Below are 22,445 nucleotides of genomic sequence, written 5' to 3' on the forward strand. Positions count from 1 at the left end.
ATCGTGAAAAAGTAAAATCACAAACTAATATTTTAGGTTAAAAGTAAGACTGTTACCTTCTACGTGAGTTATCATTCTGATGGATTAACATGATTGATTTGGTCGCAATGGAATAAAGCAATACTCAACAGCACTAAAAAATTCTTATTAAATATTAGTGGATTTATTTGTTTTGTAACATTACAAACTACATACATTCTCATCATTATAATATTTCACCATCTAAACCACTCCATGGTGACCAAACATCTGAAAACAAACCTTCCAGCTCAGCGAGCAAACTTACAACCTGAACCTCAACCTGAGCTACAAATCTTCTCAAAAACCATAAACACTTTGGTCACTATCTGAATGACTTGATCATTTGTCACACAGCCAATTTCTATGGCTTCATTATATGAATCTTCCTTGTCTTCATCACAATCATTGGTAGTCCAGGTAATCTCAGCATCATTGCTCCATAAGTAATCAGCCTCAGGATGTACATTCACCATTCTCCATTTTGGATTCACTTGTTCACAATACTGGTGATCAATTTCACTGTACCTGTTTAAATCTATTGGCAAAATTTTTATCAAGAATGTGTTTACATAATTCTGCATTTAGACAAATATTTTCACCTCTAGGTATGCACTTAGACAGCCCCCACCCTATTCCCTTAACCCCACATTTACAATTGTTAATCCACCTAATCTGCATATCCCTGGACACTATGAGGCAATTTAGCATAGCCAATCTATATCACAGGGTTGCTTTGTCCTGAATGGTTTCAAGCTGCTTCAACTTTGTTGGGAACTGTATCCACTGAGGCAAGTGGAGAATCTTCCATCTCGATCCTGAATTGTGCCTTGTACTTAGTGGACAGACTTTGGGAAGTTAGATGGTGAGTTCTTGCTGCAGGATTCCTAGCCTTTGACCTGCTCATTGGTATGGTATTTAGGTGGCCGGTCCAGTCTAGTTTCTGGTAAAACAGAAACTGCCAAGATGTACTTGAAGACGTATTCAGTGATGGCCATGTAATGAACATCATGTGGTGATGATTAGATTCTCTTGTTGGAGGTGGTCATTAGTACCACACAAGTGGCAGGCAACATTAGGTATTTCTGGCCAGCCCAAATGTTGACCAGTTCTTGCTGCATATGGACACAGGCTGCTTCAGCAGGAGAAATGCTGAACATTGCGCAGTAAACATCCCCACTTTTAACCATACAATGAAGGGATGATCATTGCTCAAGCAACTCAAATCATTGTTGAAGAGGAGAGAGACCGTATTGTTGAAGAGGAGAGTGTGAAACGGACTGGTAAACTAGAAGAGATACTTGTTGGGAAAGAAGATATGTTGGGCATTTTGAAAAACTTGAGGATAGACAAGTCCCCCGGGCCTGACGGGATATATCCTAGGATTATGTGGGAAGCAAGAGAGGAAATTGCAGAGCCGTTGGCAATGATCTTTTCGTCTTCACTGTCAACGGGGGTGGTACCAGGGGACTGGAGAGTAGCGAATGTTGTGCCCCTGTTCAAAAAAGGGAATAAGGATAACCCCAGGAATTACAGGCCAGTTAGTCTTACTTCGGTGGTAGGCAAAGTAATGGAAAGGGTACTGAGGGATAGGATTTATGAGTATCTGGAAAGGCACTGCTTGATTAGGGACAGCCAGCACAGATTCGTGAGGGGTAGGTCTTGCCTTACAAGTCTTATTGAATTCTTTGAGGAGGTGACCAAGCATGTGGATGAGGGTAGAGCAGTGGATGTAGTGTACATAGATTTTCGTAAGGCATTTGATAAGGTTCCCCATGGTAGGCTTATGTGGAAAGTCAGGAGGCATAGGATAAAGGGAAATTTGGCCAGTTGGATAGAAAACTGGCTAACCGGTCGAAGTCAGAGTGGTGGTAGATGGTAAATATTCAGCCTGGAGTCCAGTTACAAGTGGAGTTCTGCAAGGATCAGTTCTGGGTCCTCTGTTGTTTGAAATTTTTATTAATGACTTGGAAGAGGGGGTCGAAGGGTGGGTCAGTAAATTTGCAGATGATACGAAGATTGGTGGAGTTGTGGATAGTGAGGAGGGCTGTTGGCTGCAAAGGGACTTAGACATGATGCAGAGCTGGGCTGAGGAGTGGCAGATGGAGTTCAACCCTGTCAAGTGTGAGGTTGTCCATTTTGGAAGGACAAATAAGAATGTGGAATACAGGGTTAATGGTAGGGTTCTTAGTAAAGTGGAGGAGCAGGCGGATCTTGGGGTCTATGTTCATAGATCTTTGAAAGTTGCCACTCAGGTGGATAGAGCTTGTAAGAAGGCCTATGGTGTATTAGCGTTCATTAGCAGAGGGATTGAATTCAAGAATTGTGAAGTGATGTTGCAGCTGTACAGGACCTTGGTTAGGCCACATTTGGAGTACTGTGTGCAGTTCTGGTTGCCTCACTTTAGGAAAGATGTGGAAGCTTTGGAGAGGGTGCAGAGAAGATTTACCAGGATGTTGCCTGGAATGGAGAATAGGTCGTACGAGAGGATAGGTTGAGAGTGCTAGGCCTTTTCTCATTGGAACGGCGAAGGATGAGGGGTGACTTGATAGAGGTTTATAAGATGATCAGAGGAATAGAGTAGACAGTCAGAAACTTTTTCCCCGGGTACAACAGTGTTACAAGGGGACATAAATTTAAGGTGAAGGGTGGAAGGTATAGGGGGATGTCAGGGGTAGGTTCTTTACCCAGAGAGTGGTGGGGGCATGGAATGCGCTGCCTGTGGGAGTGGCAGAGTCAGAATCATTGGTGACCTTTAAGCAGCAATTGGATAGGTACATGGATGGGTGCTTAAGCTGGGACAAATGTTTGGCACAACATCGTGGGCTGAAGGGCCTGTTCTGTGCTGTATTGTTCTATGTTCAATGTTCTATTGGACCTAAAATCCAAATATGAGGCATACCTGTAATGGTATAGTGGAACTGAAATGATTGACCTTCAAAAATCATAACCTTCTTTCTTTATGCTACAGCTGACTCTGAAAATTGAAGAGCTTCCCCACCCTTGATTCACATTGACTCCAGTTTTGCCAGGGCTGCTTAATGTCATCCTCAGTCAAATACTGTCTTGATGTGAAGGTCTTGTCTTTGGAGTTTGGCTCTTTTCTCCATGTTTTAACCAGAGTTGTAATGAGATGAGCAGCAACTACCTATGGTGGAAATCAAACTGAGTGAGCAGGTTATTGCAAGTACCACTTGATAGCACTGTTGATGACCGCGTTCATCTCTTTGCTGACAATTGAGAGTAGACTGATAGGACAATTCCTTCTGATGTCATTAATGCCCTATATGTGGGCAGGATATACCTGGGCAATTTTCCAGTGCCAGATAGATGCTAGCATTGTAGATGTACTGCAACAGCTCAGCTGGGCATGTAGACTTGTGCTTCAGAATAATTGACAATGTTGTCAGGGCCCATAGCCTTCATAATATCCAGTGCTTTGGCAATTTCTTTATATTACATGGAGCTGGAAGACAGGTGTCTGTGATATTGGAAGCCTCAGGCCTTTCTTCAGCACTTTTGACTCAAGATGAATGGAAATGCATCAGCGTGCTCTTTTGCACTGATGTGCTGGGATCTCCTATCCTTGAGGATGAAGGTATTTGTGAAGTCTTCATCTCAGTTGTTTGATTGTCCACAACGACATGGTGTTGCAGCAAGTGCAGAGCTTAGATTTGATCCTTTGGTTGCAGGATCACTTAGTGTCTACTGTTTGGATTGTGAATAGTCCTGTCTTGTAGCTTAAGGAGATTAACACATTCTGCTGAGTTCTGCTCCGGACATACCCTCCTGTACCCATTGAGCTAGGGCTGATCTACCACAGGAAACGTCAGACCATATGGTTACAGATTATAATTGAATACAATTATTCTGCTGCTTATCGCATGCAATTCTGGTTTCCTTCCTATCGGAACGATGTTGTGAAACTTGAAAGGGTTCAGAAGAAATTTACAAGGATGTTGCCAGGGTTGGAGGATTTGAGCTATATGGAGACGCTGAACAGGCTGGGGCTGTTTTCCCTGGAGCATCAGAGGCTGAGGGGTGACCTTATAGAGGTTTACAAAATTATGAGGGGCATGGATAGGGTAAATAGGCAAAGTCTTTTTCCTAGGGTCGGGGAGTCCAGAACTAGAGGGGAAAGATATAAAAGAGATCTAAGGGGCAACTTTTTTACACAGGGTGGTATGAGTATAGAATGAGCTACCAGAGGAAGTGGTGGAGGCTGGTACAATTGCAACATTTAAGAGACATTTGGATGGGTATATGAATAGGAAGGATTTGGAGGGATATGGGCTGGGTGCTGGCAGGTGAGACTAGATTGGGTTGGGATATCTGGTCAGCATGGACGGGTTGGACCAAAGGGTCTATTTCCATGCTGTACATCTCTATAACTCTGATGATGGTTCACATTAAATTATAGATGCTCAGTTTTGAGCTGCTGGATCTATTCAAAGTCAACCTGATTTAGCCATATATGGTAGTAATGCCACACCTCACAATGGAAGGTATTCTCAATATGTCTTTGTTTCCACAATGACTGGTAGTGGTCACTCTCCTACCTATATTGTCATGCACATTTGTGATAGATTGATTGGTGAGGACGAGGTCAAGTCTTCTTGAAATTACATTCTAATTTCACCATTATCCTTGGTGAGATTTGAGCCTCCTACAGCATTAGCCTGGGGTGCTCAATTACTTCTCCATTGACAGTATCACCACTCCTTTGCCTCGTCTTGACATATGCTCAAGACTTGGCATTCCAGCTACAGAACAAGGATTTTTTTTTAAAAGTGAAGATTATGTAAATTATTTTAGAAAATGGAGACTTGCACCAAATGCTGCCAAGGCTGTTGGTTCAACCTTCCACATGAACAACTCAAAGACCAGAAAGAAACGCATGTCCACTTCTGAAATCAACTGACCCAAAACACCTCACTTGTTACCATATGTTGTCCTATTGGCAACTCCCCCAAAACAACTTCAGAACAATATTAATCTCACAAGAAAACTGGCAGGTATGAACTTGTCACTTATTACGCATTGTTTCACCTGCCTGATTTATCCAAGAGCAGAAAAATTGTAGATATCCTGGACGGCACGAGGATTATTTCTGGGCCAACATGGTTCAGACAGATTCTCACAATAGCACTCTGAACCTTTTGTTGCTGCAGGAAAATCATCTTCAAAGAATACTATCAGCTAACAACTACAAAATTGACACAGAACCTCAAACAAAAAAATGTGTACCTGTCAGAAATCATTTAGTTCTTACTGGAACACACTCCATGCCCCACAAACTGATGACAAAACTACTCTTTGATGGCATATCCTGGTTAACTTCAAACATCACTAACTGTAATCTGATTACGACTTAGGTTAATTAAGTCCTAGATTTCAACCCTCTATGGAAGATATCAGCAAATCTCACCGCTTGAGAACAGACCAAGGAAGATGTGGTCACTGGCTCTCCAAGTGGAATATGAGGAATAATCCAAATTGTGACTACAGCCATTCAAGTCATACCTTTGTGCACACACTGAATTCCTGCCCAGAAAGACAGACTTCTGGTGACATCATAATCTTTCACATTAATGCCAAGGGGATTATTAATATGAACACTGAACTATAATTGTTTTTTGGTTCAGTCACCTAGTTAATTCTTCTAAATGGATCAGACATGTATGTTTTTCAGAGAAAGTGAGGACTGCAGATGCTGGAGATTAGAGTCAAGACTGTGGTGCTGGAAAAGCACAGCAGGTCAGGCAGCATCCGAGAGGCAGGAGAGTCAACATTTCAGGCATAAGCCCTTCATCAGGAATGAAGGAATTCCTGATGAAGGAATTCCTGATGAAGGACTTATGCCTGAAACATTGATTCTCCTGCTCCTTGGATGCTGCCTGACCTGTGTTTTTCCAGCACCACATGCTTGACTGTATATGGTTTTGGACAAGTTGGAATCTCCAATATTATGAATCTATTGGGGAAGGCAGTCAAAGTACTTTCAAGCCCTTTTTTAAAAGAACTTGTGACACTGACGATCTCAGTTCTGTATCTAAATTAGGATTCTGATTCAATGTACTATCTTAAATATCCTCAATAACCTTTTCTTCAGCAAATGTCTGGATTAAGTATAGCAAACCACATGTAAAGTTAGAAAAAAAAACAAGGAAACATGGAAGTCAATTCGTACAAATATACTATTTTGTAGACATAGATGTAAACTTACATTTTCATTCAGGCGTACCATGGTAAAATTATGCAGCACCATGTGAACAGTCAAGTTTTCATACAATATCTTTTCTACTGTAAACAAAATGCAGTTTGTCCCCTTGGTTTTAATTAGCAAAATATAGCACTTAACCATAATGACCATTTGAAAAAGCAAGGGCATTAATGAAAAAAATTCAAAAATGTTATCTTAATGAAGTTTGATCAAATGAAAATTAACTTGTTCATTACAGAGCTATTCATATATAGATATGATTGATTAGTACCAGTGCACAAATCAGATTATCAAATCTGAAATGTTTAAAAAAACATTCATTGCCCAGGGATTTATTGGGTATGCAGAGATCAAAGCACCAACAGAAATGTTTAATCAATTTTGAAGACCTGATTTGTTCATACAGTGAAAATCAAATAGGATGATGACTGGAATTCTTGACAAAAACTGAAATTTATAAAATGACTCATCTAACCAAAATGTATTCAAGAACAATAAAACTAAATACATGGATGATAACTTAAATCTTAGGATTTTAACTGTAGTAAGCAAGGCTTTAAAAAAACTTTCAAAACATTCTGCTGCTGATTTGTAATGATACAGGAAACAGTGACACAAGATTCAAACTGAACAATACTAAACAATCAATCTTGTATCAACAGTTCAATAACGGTTAAACTTGAGATTTTCTCAATAGTGACAGCTACTCTTTTCTACAGAACTGAAACAGTGAACTGAATTTGTCTACAGGTTTCCCAACATCCCAACCAACGCATTTCCAAGTCTGGATGTACCATTAGCATGATATTCCTGGGGGCAACCTCCACACTTGCTGCTGTGTGAATGATAGTGGGCCAACTCCCAGCGCAACAACTGTGGTGTCTTTCCCACAAGTCTGGAAAATTCTGTCCAATTTCTTCTGTTTTTTTCTTCCTATAGACATTAGTATTTCCAGCATTTTTTTGGTTTTATGACAGGGTCTCTTTTCTCTTTTGAAAGGGCAAAAAAGTACTTGAAATTCTATTTTATTCCTCACAAAACTATTTGTAAGCAATCTTATTTATCTGAGATTATATTGGGCAGGACAAAAATATTCTGTAGATGTTAATTATAAAGAATATTGTTATACATTCATTTCAACAGGTTCTAAACTTTTAGTTGTCTCTGCCCAGAGTTACTGACAATGTCCGCATTAAAAATGTGAGAGTACTAGGTCCTTAAACTGCTGCAGACCATGTGACACTCATACTGCTTGGGAGACTATCAACATCTTCGTCTGGCAACAATAAAGGAATAGGGGTTGTTTTGAAACTTTGGTCCTTCAGACAGTGTAAGTCAACTAGATTTAGCAAGTGCAGCCAAGGAAGCCTTGGCAAGTTGTTGCAGTGTACCTTTGTATACAACACATTTCAGTCATGAGGTACAGCTGATGGAGGGAGTGCACACTCAAAATGGTGGATGAGGTGGTAAGGAGTGGTATGCTTTGTCCTGAATAATATTAAGGCTCTTAAGTATTGCTGAAACTGCAGTCATTTAGGGAAGAGTAATTTGCCAAGCTACTAAGTGCCTTGTAGATAATATAAAGGTTCCTTGGAGTCAGGAAGCAAATCACTTAACTCAGAATATTTTTTAATTAGATTAGATTACCTACAGTGTGGAAACAGGCCTTTCGGCCCAACAAGTCCACACTGACCCGCTGAAGCGCAACCCACCCATACCCCTACACTTACTCCTTCACCTAACACTACGGGCAATTTAGCATGGCTAATTCACCTGACCTGCACATCTTTGTGACTGTGGGAGGAAACCGGAGCACCTGGAGGAAACCCACGCAGACACGGGGAGAATGTGCAAACTCTACACAGTCAGTCGCCAGGCAGGAATTGAACCTTTGAAGAGGTGACAAGCAGGTTAGACCAGGGAAATCCAGTGGATGTGGTCTATCTAGACTTCCAAAAGGCCTTTGATAAGGTGCCACACGGGAGGCTGCTGAGCAAGGTGAGGGCCTATGGTGTTCGAGGTGAGCTACTGGGATGGATTGAGGATTGGCTGTCTGACAGAAGGCAGAGAGTTGGGATAAAAGGTTCTTTTTCAGAATGGCAGCCGGTGACGAGCGGTGTCCTGCAGGGTTCAGTGTTGGGGCCATAGCTGTTCGCATTATATATTAATGATCTGGATGAAGGGACTGGGGGCATTCTAGCAAAGTTTGCCGATGATACGAAGATAGGTGGACAGGCAGGTAGTACTGAGGAAGTGGGGAGGCTGCAGAAGGATCTAGACAGTTTGGGAGAGTGGTCCAGGAAATGGCTGATGGAATTCAACGTGAACAAATGCGAGGTCTTACACTTTGGCAAAAAGAATAAAAAGCACAGACTACTTTCTAAACGGTGAGAAAATTCGTAAAGCCAAAGTACAAAGGGATCTGGGAGTGCTAGTCGAGGATTCTCTAAAGGTCAACATGCAGGTTGAGTCTGTGATTAAGAAAGCGAATGCGATGTTGTCACTTATCTCAAGAGGGTTGGAATATAAAAACACCATTGTGCTACTGAGACTTTATAAAGCTCTGGTTAGGCCCCATTTGGAGTACTGTATCCAGTTTTGGTCCCCACACCTCAGGAAGGACATACTGGCACTGGAACGTGTCCAGCGGAGATTCACACGGATGATCCCTGGAATGGTAGGTCTAACATATGAGGAACGGCTGAGGATCTTGGGATTGTATTCATTGGAGTTTAGAAGATTAAGGGGAGACTTAATAGAGACGTACAAGGTAATACATGGCTTGGAAAGGGTGGATGCTAGGAAATTGTTTCCGTTAGGTGAGGAGACTAGGACCCATGGACACAGCCTTAGAATTAGAGGGGGTAAATTCAGAACAGAAATGCGGAGACATTTCTTCAGCCAGACAGTGGTGGGCCTGTGGAATTCATTGCCGCAGAGTGCAGTGGAGGCCGGGACGCTAAATGTCTTCAAGGCAGAGATTGATAGATTCTTGTTGTCTCAGGGAATTAAGGGCTACGGGGAGAATGCGGGTAAGTGGAGTTGAAGTGCCCAGCAGCCAGGATTGAATGGCGGAGTGGACTCAATGGGCCGAATGACCTTACTTCCACTCCTATGTCTTATGGGAACCCGGGTCTCTGGCGCTGTGAGGCAGCAGTGCTAACCACTGTGCCACCGTGCCACCCACCCTGATCTGTTCTTGTAGCCACAGAACGTCAGCTAGTTGGTCCAGTTAGTTTCTGATCAATGGTAAATTGCAGGATGATACAAGACATGAAATATCGAAAGACAGATGGATGTAAGTGTTCCAGACCACTTTTCAATCTAAGCAAGAATCTTGTCCATGTCCTTCGCAATATTGTATATGGGCGATTTCATTATCTGAGGAATATTTAACAGAACTAAACATGGTTCAGTGAACATCTCCACATACAACTTTCCAACAAGATGGCTAGACATAAGATACTATCCTGAGGAACTTCTGCAGCTATTTCCTGGGGCTGAGGTAGTTTAACTGGGTCTGAAAGCAGCTATTCTTATTCCCAATTCCTTTTAACTTCAGTTTTACAAAGGTGTTCAACTGCCTTATTATCACTGAATTTCCCACTATCGATATCTTAGGGGTTACCATTGACTAGAAACTGAACTGGACTAGCCACATAAATATAGTATTTACAAAAGCAGGTCAGCGGCTAGGATTATTGCAATGAATATTCTCCCAAAGCCTCTACAAGGCACAGGTCAGGAATGTGATAGAATACTTTCCACTTCCTTCGATGGATGCAGCTCCAACAACAGTTAAGAAGCTCAAGACCATCCAGAACAAAGCAGCCCACAAACAACCAATCCCTCCATTACCAATGTCTGGTGGCAGTAATGTGTACCATCCACAAAATGAACTGCAGAAATTCACCAAAGCTACATAGACAGCACCTTCCAAGCCCATGACCACTTCCATCTCGACAGACAGGCCAACAGATACAGGAGACTACACAATTTCTAAGATTCCCTCCAAGCCGCTCGTCATGCTGACTTGAAATACATCACTATTACTTCACTGTCACTATGTCAGAATCTTGGAATTTCCTCCTTAACGGCACTGTGGGTCTACATCCAGCCTGTGCTATAGCATTTCAAGAAGGCAACTTACCACCAGCTTATCAAGGTAACCAGGGATGGGCAATAAATGGCCCAACCAACGACATCCATATCCCAAGACTGAATAATAAAAAAGCCACATTCTGTCAGATGCAGCCATGACAGGTGATGCCATTTTTAAATCTCAACCCTGAAATTTAGTATTTTTATCCAAGTTTGGACTATATTGAGATCAGAGTGTTGAGCAGTCCTGATGGTACCCAAGTCAAGTATGTTACTGGGAACCATCTTCGATAGCACACAGCAATGGTGTCTTCCATAACATTAATGATACTGAGTGTAAACTGATGAGGCTGTCATTGATCAAATGGATCTGTCCTGCTTTTTGTGGACACAGCATACTTAGTCAAGTTTTCCAATTTGTCATATAAATGTCAATATTGCAACTAGAGGTGTGGTTAGTTCTGGAGCACAAGTCTTGAGCACTGCAATCAGGATTTTAACGTGGCTCATGAACTTCGCCATTTCCTCCATGGTTCACCATTACTTTTTATTGCAGTGAGAACATGAAATTGGCCGTTAACTGGTTCCTGTATTGGTGGAATGTGAATTGGTGGCAGAGATGGATCATCCATTTGGTATTTTTGGATGAATGTAGTTGCACATGTTTCAGCCTTGTGTTTGGCATTCATGCTGTGCTCCACCTTTTATTGAGTTTGGAGCTGTTCTGTTTTCCCCTTAACATCTTTGCTTCACGTTGTCTGCCACCATTCACAAATGGATATGCTAATTTAGACCACTGCACATAGATATTAGTTACACAAAGCCACGTGTATTCTGAACCATGCTTTCTACAACAATTATTTGCATTTATTATTTGGATTCCGGTTTCAAGATAGACAAAAAAAATTCTACTTTGCGAGAAACATTTTAAGGCTCTGTTTTACACATGTAACTTGCAAGAAACGATCACCATCACTGATAGTGATCCACTGAATATGATCCAATTTTCCCATGGAAATTGCCAATATGTTACAGCAGAAAAGAGAACTTTGTCATTTTTGTATTCCTTTTCCTATCAACATGTTCTAAACATGTAATAAAAGCAATGAAAAATAATTTTATTCCTTCCTCCCACCACCACAATAATTTGCCCAGTATAATACATAATGTGCAAAACACATGTAAATTACAAATGTCCACTTTCAGAAAATACATGATTAAACCAATTTTCACATTATCTGTACATTTGATTTTGTTTCCAAGATTCAGAAAACTTATCAGCAATTTTATGCATGTTGGACAATTCTATAGACATGAATAATCAGTTTGACATGCTTTCAGATTTAAAGCTGAATGAACTTTACATGACATACTAATTGCAAGGAACGTCCTTAAAAGCAATTACAAAAATAACCAGGATAAGGTGGTGCCGGCGTTGGACTGGGGAGGACAAGTCAAAAAAAAAATTACACACACTAGGTTATAGTCCAACAGGTTTATCTGGAAGTAAATTTGCAAATAAACCTGTTGGACTATAACCTGGTGCTATCTGAAAAATAACTAGAACATAGCACATGAAAATTGGTCAAATACATAAATTTCTATGTATGAGCAGCAACCATCTTCTGCAATAAAGTGAAATACTCAATTGTATTTCATTAAATTTTAGAGATGCTATACTTATTAAGTACCTTGGAATTGGTGCTCACTAGCAACACTTTGGGAAAAGAAAACACAGAGGAACCTCGATTATCCGAAGGACATGGGCAGGGAGTATTTCGATCAGTTAATCGAATGCTGGATAATTGAGGTTCCTCTGTATAGGGAACTCAGAAGCATTACTAAGGCCTTTGAGCCAATTTATTTTTTCCTTCTTCTTGTTCACGGAGTTTAAAATGTGTGTAAAACAAAATACCACATAATGTACACAAAATCCCCAGACCTTGATTAAGTGAAAGAGGATCTTTAAACAAAATATAGCCTCCCAGTAGCGTAATGCAGAACTTGAAATGTCCAAACATGTTGTATCTGAATGTTAACATGTCAAGGAACAAGTCTCTGGAAAAGACTGCATTTCTTCCTGCTTGGTTAAAGCACAAGAAGTCAAGATTCATTACAGAAATCACAAATAAAGGAACATTGGATACTTTGGAAATACTGCAGACAATATTATCGCCTCATTATTCAAAGCACAATTTAAAATCTCACTCTACTTGCAAATCTGTACTTCTTCAATGACCAGCTAGGTTTTACTTTCGGATTTTATTTGTGTACAAGGGAAAAAGTGAGAGAAATTCCACAAATTCACATGCTTGCTCAAGGAAAACTGTAACCATAAAATCTCATCTGCTCCCAGCCATAGCAACTTATTCACATGCATATTACCATGTTTCCCCTTTATTGTAAAAGCTGGAATCATGCTCCCTTCAAATTTTATTTTCTTAAAATTTGGAAAATGTTCACTTACACCAGCAATTCTTTTAATGAAGATCTAATGTCTTAGAATCAGGCACCTATTCTTCAGTGCTCCCTCTGTAACATTGTTTTTAAAATTGTACAGTAACCTTCAAATGTAGCTTCAAGGATAGATTAACTTAAAACTTTGTCAACTTAACCTTTGAAATGTAACCTAATATTTTACAAACCAACAAATTAACATCCATCAGACAGTTCAGTGAATGGTGAATAATCATATTCAAACCATTTTTAAGCCTTTAGCAATAGACAGCTTTTAATCAAATACATTTCTTTGCACCTTTTCCAAAACGAACTGCTTTTATGTATTTATTCACATGAATCATTTTCCAATTCCTCAAAAGATATCTGCTCAACTGTATACTGTAGTTCACACTTGTTTGGTATCAGTCTCCTTGACAAGAAAATAGATAAGGAGGCTTGTGCATATCTGAATCATTCTCTGGTATACATTTACAAGACAGCATAATTGTGAACTCATTTATAAACACAGTGTAATGTTCTGGAACATACTAACTTGTTTAATTATAAAATACAGATCTCTGAATAATTCCTTATGCAGTGAACATAACCATATCAAATTAGGGAATTGCCAAGCGAAAGCTGAATAATTTCTGCTGGGAGGAAAATTCCAATTTAAATATCAAACATCATTGGCAAAGGGCAGATCACCTAATTGTTCCAAGTGCTAGTTAACTTGTTTTACGGAGATGCTTGACAGAAAGAAAAATGTGTGTATATATTAAGTATAGACACTCAAAGCAACCCAAGTTTTAACAAAATTGGGTTATACCATATGTGGAAAAGAAACATCTGCATATATGCAATTGTAACAATATATTAAATGGTCACGACTTGAAAGCAATACCAAATGCAGAAGGATACGTGACAGGTGAGGTATTTCCAATAATCCAGTAAATTGACAAATTCACCAGAAAGGCAATAATTCCAGAAAGCAACACCATCATCTATAAAAGATAAGTCTTACATTGTGTTCATTGCTTTTAAATTATAAAACAGAAAATAAAGTATTACATGTTTATTATTACCCATTCTCACTATTTCTCAAATATACTTTATTTACTTCAACATATTCTGTCAATAAAGCACACTTGGATTTAAAGTTTAAAATTACAAAACTGACAATAAAAGGCAAATGATTCCTAGTTGGAGGGAGCCAGCAACATCTGCAGTTTAAAAAACTATTTCCTCTGGATGGTGTAGCACTTTGGCATGAAGGCTGGAACTAAGAATTGAATATATGAATTCTACACACAATTAGTATTCTGCAGTGTTACAAGCCTCACATTACTTTTAATTTTATTTTAAAAATGACACTGGAGTGCTGAGCAAATTGCCAGAACTTATTGAGTAGCTTCAAAGATTAAACATGCAAAAGCAGCCTGTATTTAGTCTGTGGTGACTAACTCACTTACTGACTTCCCAAAGCCTTGCTGCCATCTATGTATTTCCCTTTATTGTAAAGGCTGGAACCATGCTCCCCTCAAATTTTGTATTTTTTTTAAATAAGGAAAATGTTCAGTTCTGCAAGCAATCATTTTTAAATGAGAATCTAATGTCTCAGGTTCTTATCCTTTTGCTCCCTGTACTCAAATCAGAAGTTGTTGGACTTATTTGACCTGTCTGGATGAGTTCAGCTCCAGTAATGCTCAAGAAGCTCAACACTATCCAGGACCTGCTTGTTTGGCATCAGGTCTGCACTGTGTATTATCTATACAATGCACTACAATAAGTAGTCAAGGCTTCATTGACTGCATATTCCCATTCCATGACTGCTACTGTCATGAAGGACAATTAAAGCAGGCACACAGCAAAACCATCCTCCCAAAGTTCAACACTATCCTGACATGGAACTGTATCACATTTCTTCGTGTTCACAGGGTAAAGATCCCATACTGCCTCCCTATACCTATAGCACATGGAAAACAATGGTATAAGGTGGTAGCTCACTATCATCTTTCTAAGAGTAATTAGATGCTACCTTTGTCAGAGACACCCAAATCCAAAGAATGAATTTAAAAAAGTTTTACCTCAAGCCAAAATTGATCTTACACATTCATTTAGCTGTCTATCTGTTAACAAATATTTATTATCCAGACACTTGCAGAACAGAACTTGGAAAAAGTCACCAATAACACAAAACTCTTACCAAAATAGCTATTTCATTCAGCATTAACAAGAAAGACTGATGGGAGAAGTTAGAAATTTCACCTTGGTACAAAAAAATGGAAATCAAGATGAAGGTACAGTGTTAGACAAAGAACACAGAACTTTCTTACTCAGTGACTGTGTGGACAGATTGAAAGAGATAACAATGAGAAGATTGGAATACAACCTACAGTCCCATATTGTAAAAACTGCAAGAGTAATGCAAACATTCCAGAAATCTTACCAATGCTGTACTAGACCAGTTTCCAAAGATGCTTCCCTCTCCAGTCACTGGTTCAAAAAAAGGAACAGTGAACATCAGAATGATAGATGACATTGGGGCCTGGTAGTATAAGAGTTGCATAGAATTCACCTGCAATTCATGTTGTTTAGCTCCTACCCACTGTAAAGTGAAACCAATAAGAAAAACATATTACACAGATGATTAAGTATTAATTTAATAGCTTGTAATGAAATTATGATTCTTATTACTATTAGGTCAGAAGTGCTCAATAGAGTGCAGAGAAAGGAAAACATAGACAGGGCTGTCATAGGTTGCACTGGAGATGAGATCGATGTCATGTAAGATTGGGGTTCTTTAAAAGGGAAGAATGAATACACAGAATTGAAGCAAAACATCAGGCATACAGAAATAACTAATTCTGTGTACTTCAAGCCATTGATAACCCTCCAGAGAGGAATCATAATACATACTAGAATGGCAACTGAATGATTAAGTGTAGTGATCATAGAAGAACTTATTCAATTTTACTGGCTCTGTTGAGGTATTTTTTAAAATATATATTCATGTGATTTTTATCACAACTCAAAAATAATTTCAACAATGAGTGTTTGAATTTATAGTCTTCAACATAATTGCTTTTTGTAAAACCTTTTCATTTATGTTTCAGTAAAACACCAAAGCCAAGTTGCTGATCCAAGACTTTTTAAAAAATAAATCACAACACTCAGTTATTCCATGAATGCAGCATTCTCTGTCAGGAAACTATATCATAAGCATGTTCTTAGTGGGTATTTGTTAACTCACGTATGACGATTTTTCATCTTTTTAAGTTAACATGGAAAAAAGCAGAATCTGCCTTTTTTTGCAGAAAGCACCCAACAAAGGGAGCCAACCCTTCATTTTATTCCCACACGTTAGAAAAGCTTAACTTAGCATTCTACATATTCAACACCTGATGTGTTACATGGAACTTTAATTATATGGGCAGATTCAGTACTAAACAGATCCGCACGCATGTGGATGAATAAATAAGAATGATCTAAAAAGGACCTAACAGTCATTCTAAAACAAAGCCAGAAACAAATGATTTCTTTTCAAAGTAGCAACCAGATGATAAATAGTTTACAATCCTACTTTCAACATATTTCAGAAAGTTGAAACAGGCTTTCAGGTTGGACAGCAATCAGTAGCAGGAATCATGCTATAGCTTACGTCAGCTAACATAACAGCAGTCAGACTAAACTGAGAATCTTCCTGTTATATCTGGCATGTTAAATAGTGCATTCAAGTCAGAGAAATTAATACCTTTGTGCAAGATAGGAAATTTTCCGCAATTTAGTTCCTAAGTTCAAGAAGGTCTAAGATTTTCTTTGTTTCTGTGAGCAACACAAGTCTGTACCACAGAGGCTTAAGGACAACACAGGCAACTTAACCGCACGTAACATTAATTTGCAGATGACGCACATTATTGATACTAACAGTACTTGGTTGACTGACCTACATTTCCATTACTCAGCTACGAGCCCTTTCTAAACCTCTACTCCATGACACTACAGGACTAACCTACAAAAAAAGAAATATTTTGGGCCCTTTTGGGCTAAGTTATCAGGTCCCATGGAGCCAACTTTAACAGCCATATTAAAATGTAGCAACACTTCAATATTGAAAAGGTCACTTGTTGCCAATTGGCTTCGACTAAAATGGCAAAGTAAAAGGTAAGAAAACGTATGAAAAAAAAAGCAGAACAAGCACTTAGAAAACTACAATGAAAATGCATTATAAGAATAAAAACAAATAATCCAGGGAAAAATACCAATTTTAAAAAATGAACCATTTCCTCAAAATACTGCAAAGTAGATTTCAAATTGATTTTTTTTAACAAGTATTCAGCAAAACACTTGGAATAATTATGATCTTGAATGTAGTTGTCTAATGCAAGTACTTCTGATGATCCTTTTTGTGAGCTCCACATATCAGGAAGTTTAGGTTGTGATCAAAACAAAGTATTTTAGTATTTATTACTTATAAAAGTATACAAGAAAAATCAAACGTACTAACCACTTGATATATTGAGGTAACCAAAACACCAAGTGTTGCAAAAAGTATTCCTAGAAAATTAAACTTCACATCAAAGTAAGAATTCAGAAATACTCCCAAAGTAATAGGGATCTGTAAGAAATAATGGGAGATGGTTATATTCAATCTAACATTCCTAGCCACACAGATTAGTACATTTTCCTCAAGAGAATAACTAAATATAATACACTGTACATCTAAAACTGAAATTTCTGTTTGGACGAAAAATAGGGCTCTAGATGTTTAAAAAGTGAAACTTGATTTTTAAAAAAATGAATATTTACCAATACATTAGTAAGAAACAAATGCAAAATACAGATTTCAAAGATTCCCACAATAACAATTGCACGGTTGTAAGATACATAGGATACTTGCAATATCTAATAATAAAACAGTAAGCTATGTGAAAATGTTGATTCAAACAGTAGCCTTAAAAAAAACCTGTGAAACAGGAATTCATTCATTGCACTTGACCTGCATGTCATAAAAAAAATCAACTTCGAACATATTTTATTCCATGAATATATATTAGAAAAGGCAGGGACTGTGCAGAACAGTTGGCTTATTCATGGTTTTAGGGGTTTGGTTGCCTGGCTATTTTACTTCGACTAGAGATAACAATGATTCATCATACCTTGACTTATTTCAGTAGTGAGTCTTAAAATATTTGACAAATCATTAAGGTAAATATATATATTTACCTTAAAGTAACTTGTTTATAAAATTTGATTGCATTTAAGTTAGAAAAAGATTCTAGGCAAAAGTACTCCAGTCATTACATTCAATGTTGACCCATTCCAACGTAACAGTGATACATTATGATAAGATTTGCTAATGCCAATGGTGTGATACTTACAGAGCTAACTATTGTATGTAGAACCTAGACATTATTGGCTGATTTTATCGGTTCACATTTACTGCAACTAATATTTGCTTTTCTCTTTGATATTGGCACGTAAAGGTTATAAATAATTTACTGATATGACTGTACTATGTGTAGCTTTTTAAAAAATTGTTCATGGGACGTGGATGTTGCAGGCTATGCCAGTATTCATTGCACATCCCTAATTGCTATGCAGAAGGTAGTGGTGAACTGCTGTAGGCCTTGGAACACCCACAGTGCTATTAGGAAAGGAGTTCCAGAATTTTAAGCCAACAACACTAAAGAAATTGCAACATAATTCCAAGTCAGGATGGTGTGTGGTTTGGAGGAAAACTTGCAGGTGTTGCTACTTGCATCCGTTTTCTTTCTCCTAGACGGTAGTGGCCACTGGTTTGGACGGGGTTGTCAGAGAAGCCTTGGTGAAATGTTCCAGTGCATCTTGTACATGGTACACACTGTGTATTGGTGTTGAAGGGAATGAATGTGGAATGTGGTGGATAGGATGCCAATCAAAATGGACAGCTTTGAGGATGCTCTGTTCTGGATGAGGTCAACTTTCTTCTATCTTGCTGGAGCTGCACTCATCCAGGTAAGTGGAAAGTACTCCAGACTTGTGCCTTGTAGATGGTATTGAGGAGACAGACAAGTACATTTATAGAATTTCCTGCATTTGATCTGCAGTTGCAGCACAATATTTCTATGGCCAGGGAGAAAGAGCTTATGCTTGAAATGTCAGCTCTCCTGCTCCTCGGATGCTGCCTGACCTGCTGTGCTGTTGGAGCACCACACCTTTTGACTCATTTCTATGGGCAGTCCAGTTCAGTTTCTGGTCAATAATAACCCCAGGATGTTGATGGGGGAATGTAGCCTTAATGAGGTCAGTGAACATCAAGAGGTTCATAATTAGGTTCCTTCTTGCTGGCCTGGTACTTGTGGTGGAGGTGTTGCTTGCCATGTAATAGGCCAAACCAGAATATTGCCTGTCTAGCTGCATATGGACACTGCTTCAATATCTGAGGTGTTATGTTTGGTGCTGAACATTCCTATTTCTAATCTTAAGACGGTCATTAATTAAGCATCTGAAGATGTTTAAGCCTAGGGTTGGGATTGTTGTTCCTTTGGTTTTATTTCAGTAAAACTAATGGAGGATTTAAGATTTAGGAGTTCTATAAAAATATGTAAAGCGAAGTTGCATATTGAGTTTAATTTTGTGAACATTAAAGCTACTCCACCACCACTGACAATAGAGTAACAGACAAATACTTAAAACAGATTTCTACAAAGGTGCAGAAAAATGGATTATTGGTAGTCAGTTTAGTACCATGCAACCAGCATGCAACCATGAGGGGTGACCTTATTGAGGTTTACAAAGTCATGAGGGGCATAGACAGGGTAAATAGCCAAGGCCATTTCCTCTGGGTTTGGGCGAGTCCAGATCTAGAGGGCATAGGTTGAGAGTGAGAGGGGAATGATTGAAAAGGGACCCAAGGGGCAATTTTTTCATGCAAAGGGTGGTGGGTGTACAGAATGAACTGCCAGAGGAAGTGGTGGAGACTGGTACAATTACAACATTTAAAAGGCATCTCTCCCTGCCACGCTTTCTCCCTGTAACACTCTGTCCCCGCCATGCTCTCTCCCAAGTGATGGCAAATGGGACTAGATTAATTTAGGATATCTGGTTGACATGGAAGAGTTGAACCGAAGGGTTTGTTTCCATGCTGTACATCTCTATGACCCTGCATGCCTCAACATATTTTTTTAATTGCATGGGTTTCAACTTTAAAGAACAGTCTCCTTCTGAGGTATTTTATAAAATCCCTCTAGGGATATTCACATAAATAATATTCATCAACATTCCATTATGTAACCTAAATTCTGGATAAAATTTTAATTTCATTAGGCATTATATACCCTAAAAAAACTGGCTCTCTCCAATCAACTGAAAATGTTCAAGTTGTAATTTAATGGTAAACATACTGCTATGATTGAGTAGCTGTGGTGAGCAGGTTTCCACTTCAGATGCATTTAATTCACATTCTGCTCAATACAGAATGGCACTGCATAATGAAACTTCAAAGTGATTCAGTAACACTAACTTTTAATGTTCATCTGCTGACAACATTGGCAATACTGTAGATGCAGCTAATGGCATAGGGATGCTACTCAGTCTTTTAGTTAAAGACAAAGTGACATCAATGCTGAAAATGATTGAATCAGAAGCATGCTCATACATAAGTGAACTGTAAACACAATACTGACATATTCCCCACCAATTCATCCATATACCATACAAAGTGTTGGAAAACAACTTGTTAGATTGAAGTTCAAACACTATTGATTTCCCTAGTGTTTAGATTAGATTAGTTAGTGTGGAAACAGGCCCTTTGGCCCAACAAGTCCACACCGAAGCGCAACCCACCCAGACCCATTTTTCTACATTTACCCCTTCACCTAACACTATGGGCAATTTGGCCAGGCCAATTCACCTAACCTACACATTTTTGGACTGTGGGAGGAAACCGGAGCACCCGGAGGAAACCCACGCAGACACGGGGAGAACGTGCAAACTCCACACAGTCAGTCGCCTGAGGCAGGAATTGAACTCGGTCTCTGGCGCTGTGAGGCAGCAGTGCTAACCACTGTGCCACCCTTGTTATTTTGAATCAACAAATTATTGTAGAAAAACAAAGTTTTGCAGTTGCTGGGAACCAGAAATTAAAAATAACAGAAAATGTTGGAGATACAATGAATTTGTTGAAGGAAACTTTCTCATGGATGCATCCAGAGGTGCGGAGTATTTGCAGCATTTTCTGTTTTTATTTAAGTTGAAAGCTTGTGTATATATTTATAAAAGTAGGTTAACCTGAATCACATAATGATTTATGTTTGTCAACTGTCTTGACATTTCTGATTCAAATTTGGTGAAAGTTAAGAGTAGCAACGTGTTTTTCAGATAAAAGAGGCGAAACTTAACGCCAACATTTCACTCCCCTCCCCAGTCCAAAATGTTTAGTGCTTATTATTAGACTTGATGGTTCTTACCAATGTCAGTTTTATCCTGGTAGAGAAGGTTTTCTTGTAGTAGACAGTCTGTATGACTATAATGACTGGAGTGGTCATGGCTTTAGCCAGCTGATAGGTGCCAATGGTGTTATTCTGGAGGGACAGGTTTGTGAAAACAACAAAGCCGCAGAAACTGAGAGCCAGCAGCAGGATCTTGTTGGGTTTGAGAGTTTTGGGGGAGAAAATGTTGAGCCTCTGGCAAATATAGAGCCCCAGGGCGGTCATGATAAAGTGCAGCAACGTTAGGGTCATATTGGGGAAGCCATACTGCACATAAATCCATTTGTTAACGAAGACGATGCAGATGGAAGCGGACAGGTTCACCAGGAGCCCGAGTAAGAGCCGCCCGTTCAGGCTGACAGCCTCCGAGAGCCCCATGGTGTCCGGCCCCGACCCTCGATCCTCCTGCTCCTGGGGGGGGGCGGAGGTCCGAGCCCCAACTCCCTGTGCTCCCCACGCTGGGTGCGGCTGAGGATGCTCTATGCGAGGTTGCTTTATGTAAACTGCTCCGCTACCTCCCCTCCATTTTGAGCGAATATGAACAGCTCAACGCCTGGCCTTATGCACAGGCCCCGCCGGATCGTCACCCTAACGACCACCTCCCCCGCCGATAGTGGCAGAATCCACTGCGTTCCCTCCGCACACCCGGACAACCCATTCGTGGCAGAATCCACACCACCCGCCCCCCACATACGTCATAATGACTCCCTCATTTTCGTCACAGTCCGTCCCTATACGTCACAGAGAGCTCCTCATCTCCCTCACACTCCCCCATCACAGAGAGCTCTTTATCTCCCTCACACTCCCCCCATCACAGAGCTCTTTATCTCCCTCAGAGCTCCTCTCTCCTTCACACTCCCTCATCACAGAGAGCTCATCTCCCTCACACTCCCCCATCACAGAGAGCTCCTCATCTCCCTCACACTCCCCCATCACAGAGAGCTCTTTATCTCCCTCACACTCCCCCCATCACAGAGCTCTTTATCTCCCTCAGAGCTCCTCTCTCCCTCACACTCCCCCCCATCACAGAGAGCATCTCGTCTCCCTCAGAGCTCCTCCTCTCCCTCACACTCCCCATCACAGAGAGCTCTTTATCTCCCTCACACTCCCCCCATCACAGAGAGCTCCTCATCTCCCTCACACTCCCCCCATCACAGAGAGCCCTTTATCTCCCTCACACTCCCCCCATCACA

At 39.8% G+C, this 22,445-nt stretch overlaps 1 protein-coding gene across 1 annotated transcript; it reads right to left on the minus strand.

Annotated features, from left to right (window-relative positions):
* Positions 1 to 6,197: 6,197 nt before the first annotated feature.
* On the minus strand, positions 6,198 to 21,926 carry slc35e3 (solute carrier family 35 member E3). Its single transcript, XM_072551543.1, has 5 exons — positions 21,232 to 21,926; positions 17,289 to 17,399; positions 15,231 to 15,389; positions 13,703 to 13,785; positions 6,198 to 12,370 (listed from the first exon to the last, which is right to left on the minus strand). The coding sequence occupies exons 1-5, from the start codon at positions 21,628 to 21,630 to the stop codon at positions 12,184 to 12,186; spliced, it is 939 nt and encodes a 312-aa protein (XP_072407644.1). The 5' UTR covers positions 21,631 to 21,926; the 3' UTR covers positions 6,198 to 12,183.
* Between the last annotated feature and the right edge of the window lie 519 nt (positions 21,927 to 22,445).

This window comes from Chiloscyllium punctatum, chromosome 32, assembly GCF_047496795.1.
Source record: "Chiloscyllium punctatum isolate Juve2018m chromosome 32, sChiPun1.3, whole genome shotgun sequence".
Classification (NCBI taxonomy): domain Eukaryota; kingdom Metazoa; phylum Chordata; class Chondrichthyes; order Orectolobiformes; family Hemiscylliidae; genus Chiloscyllium; species Chiloscyllium punctatum.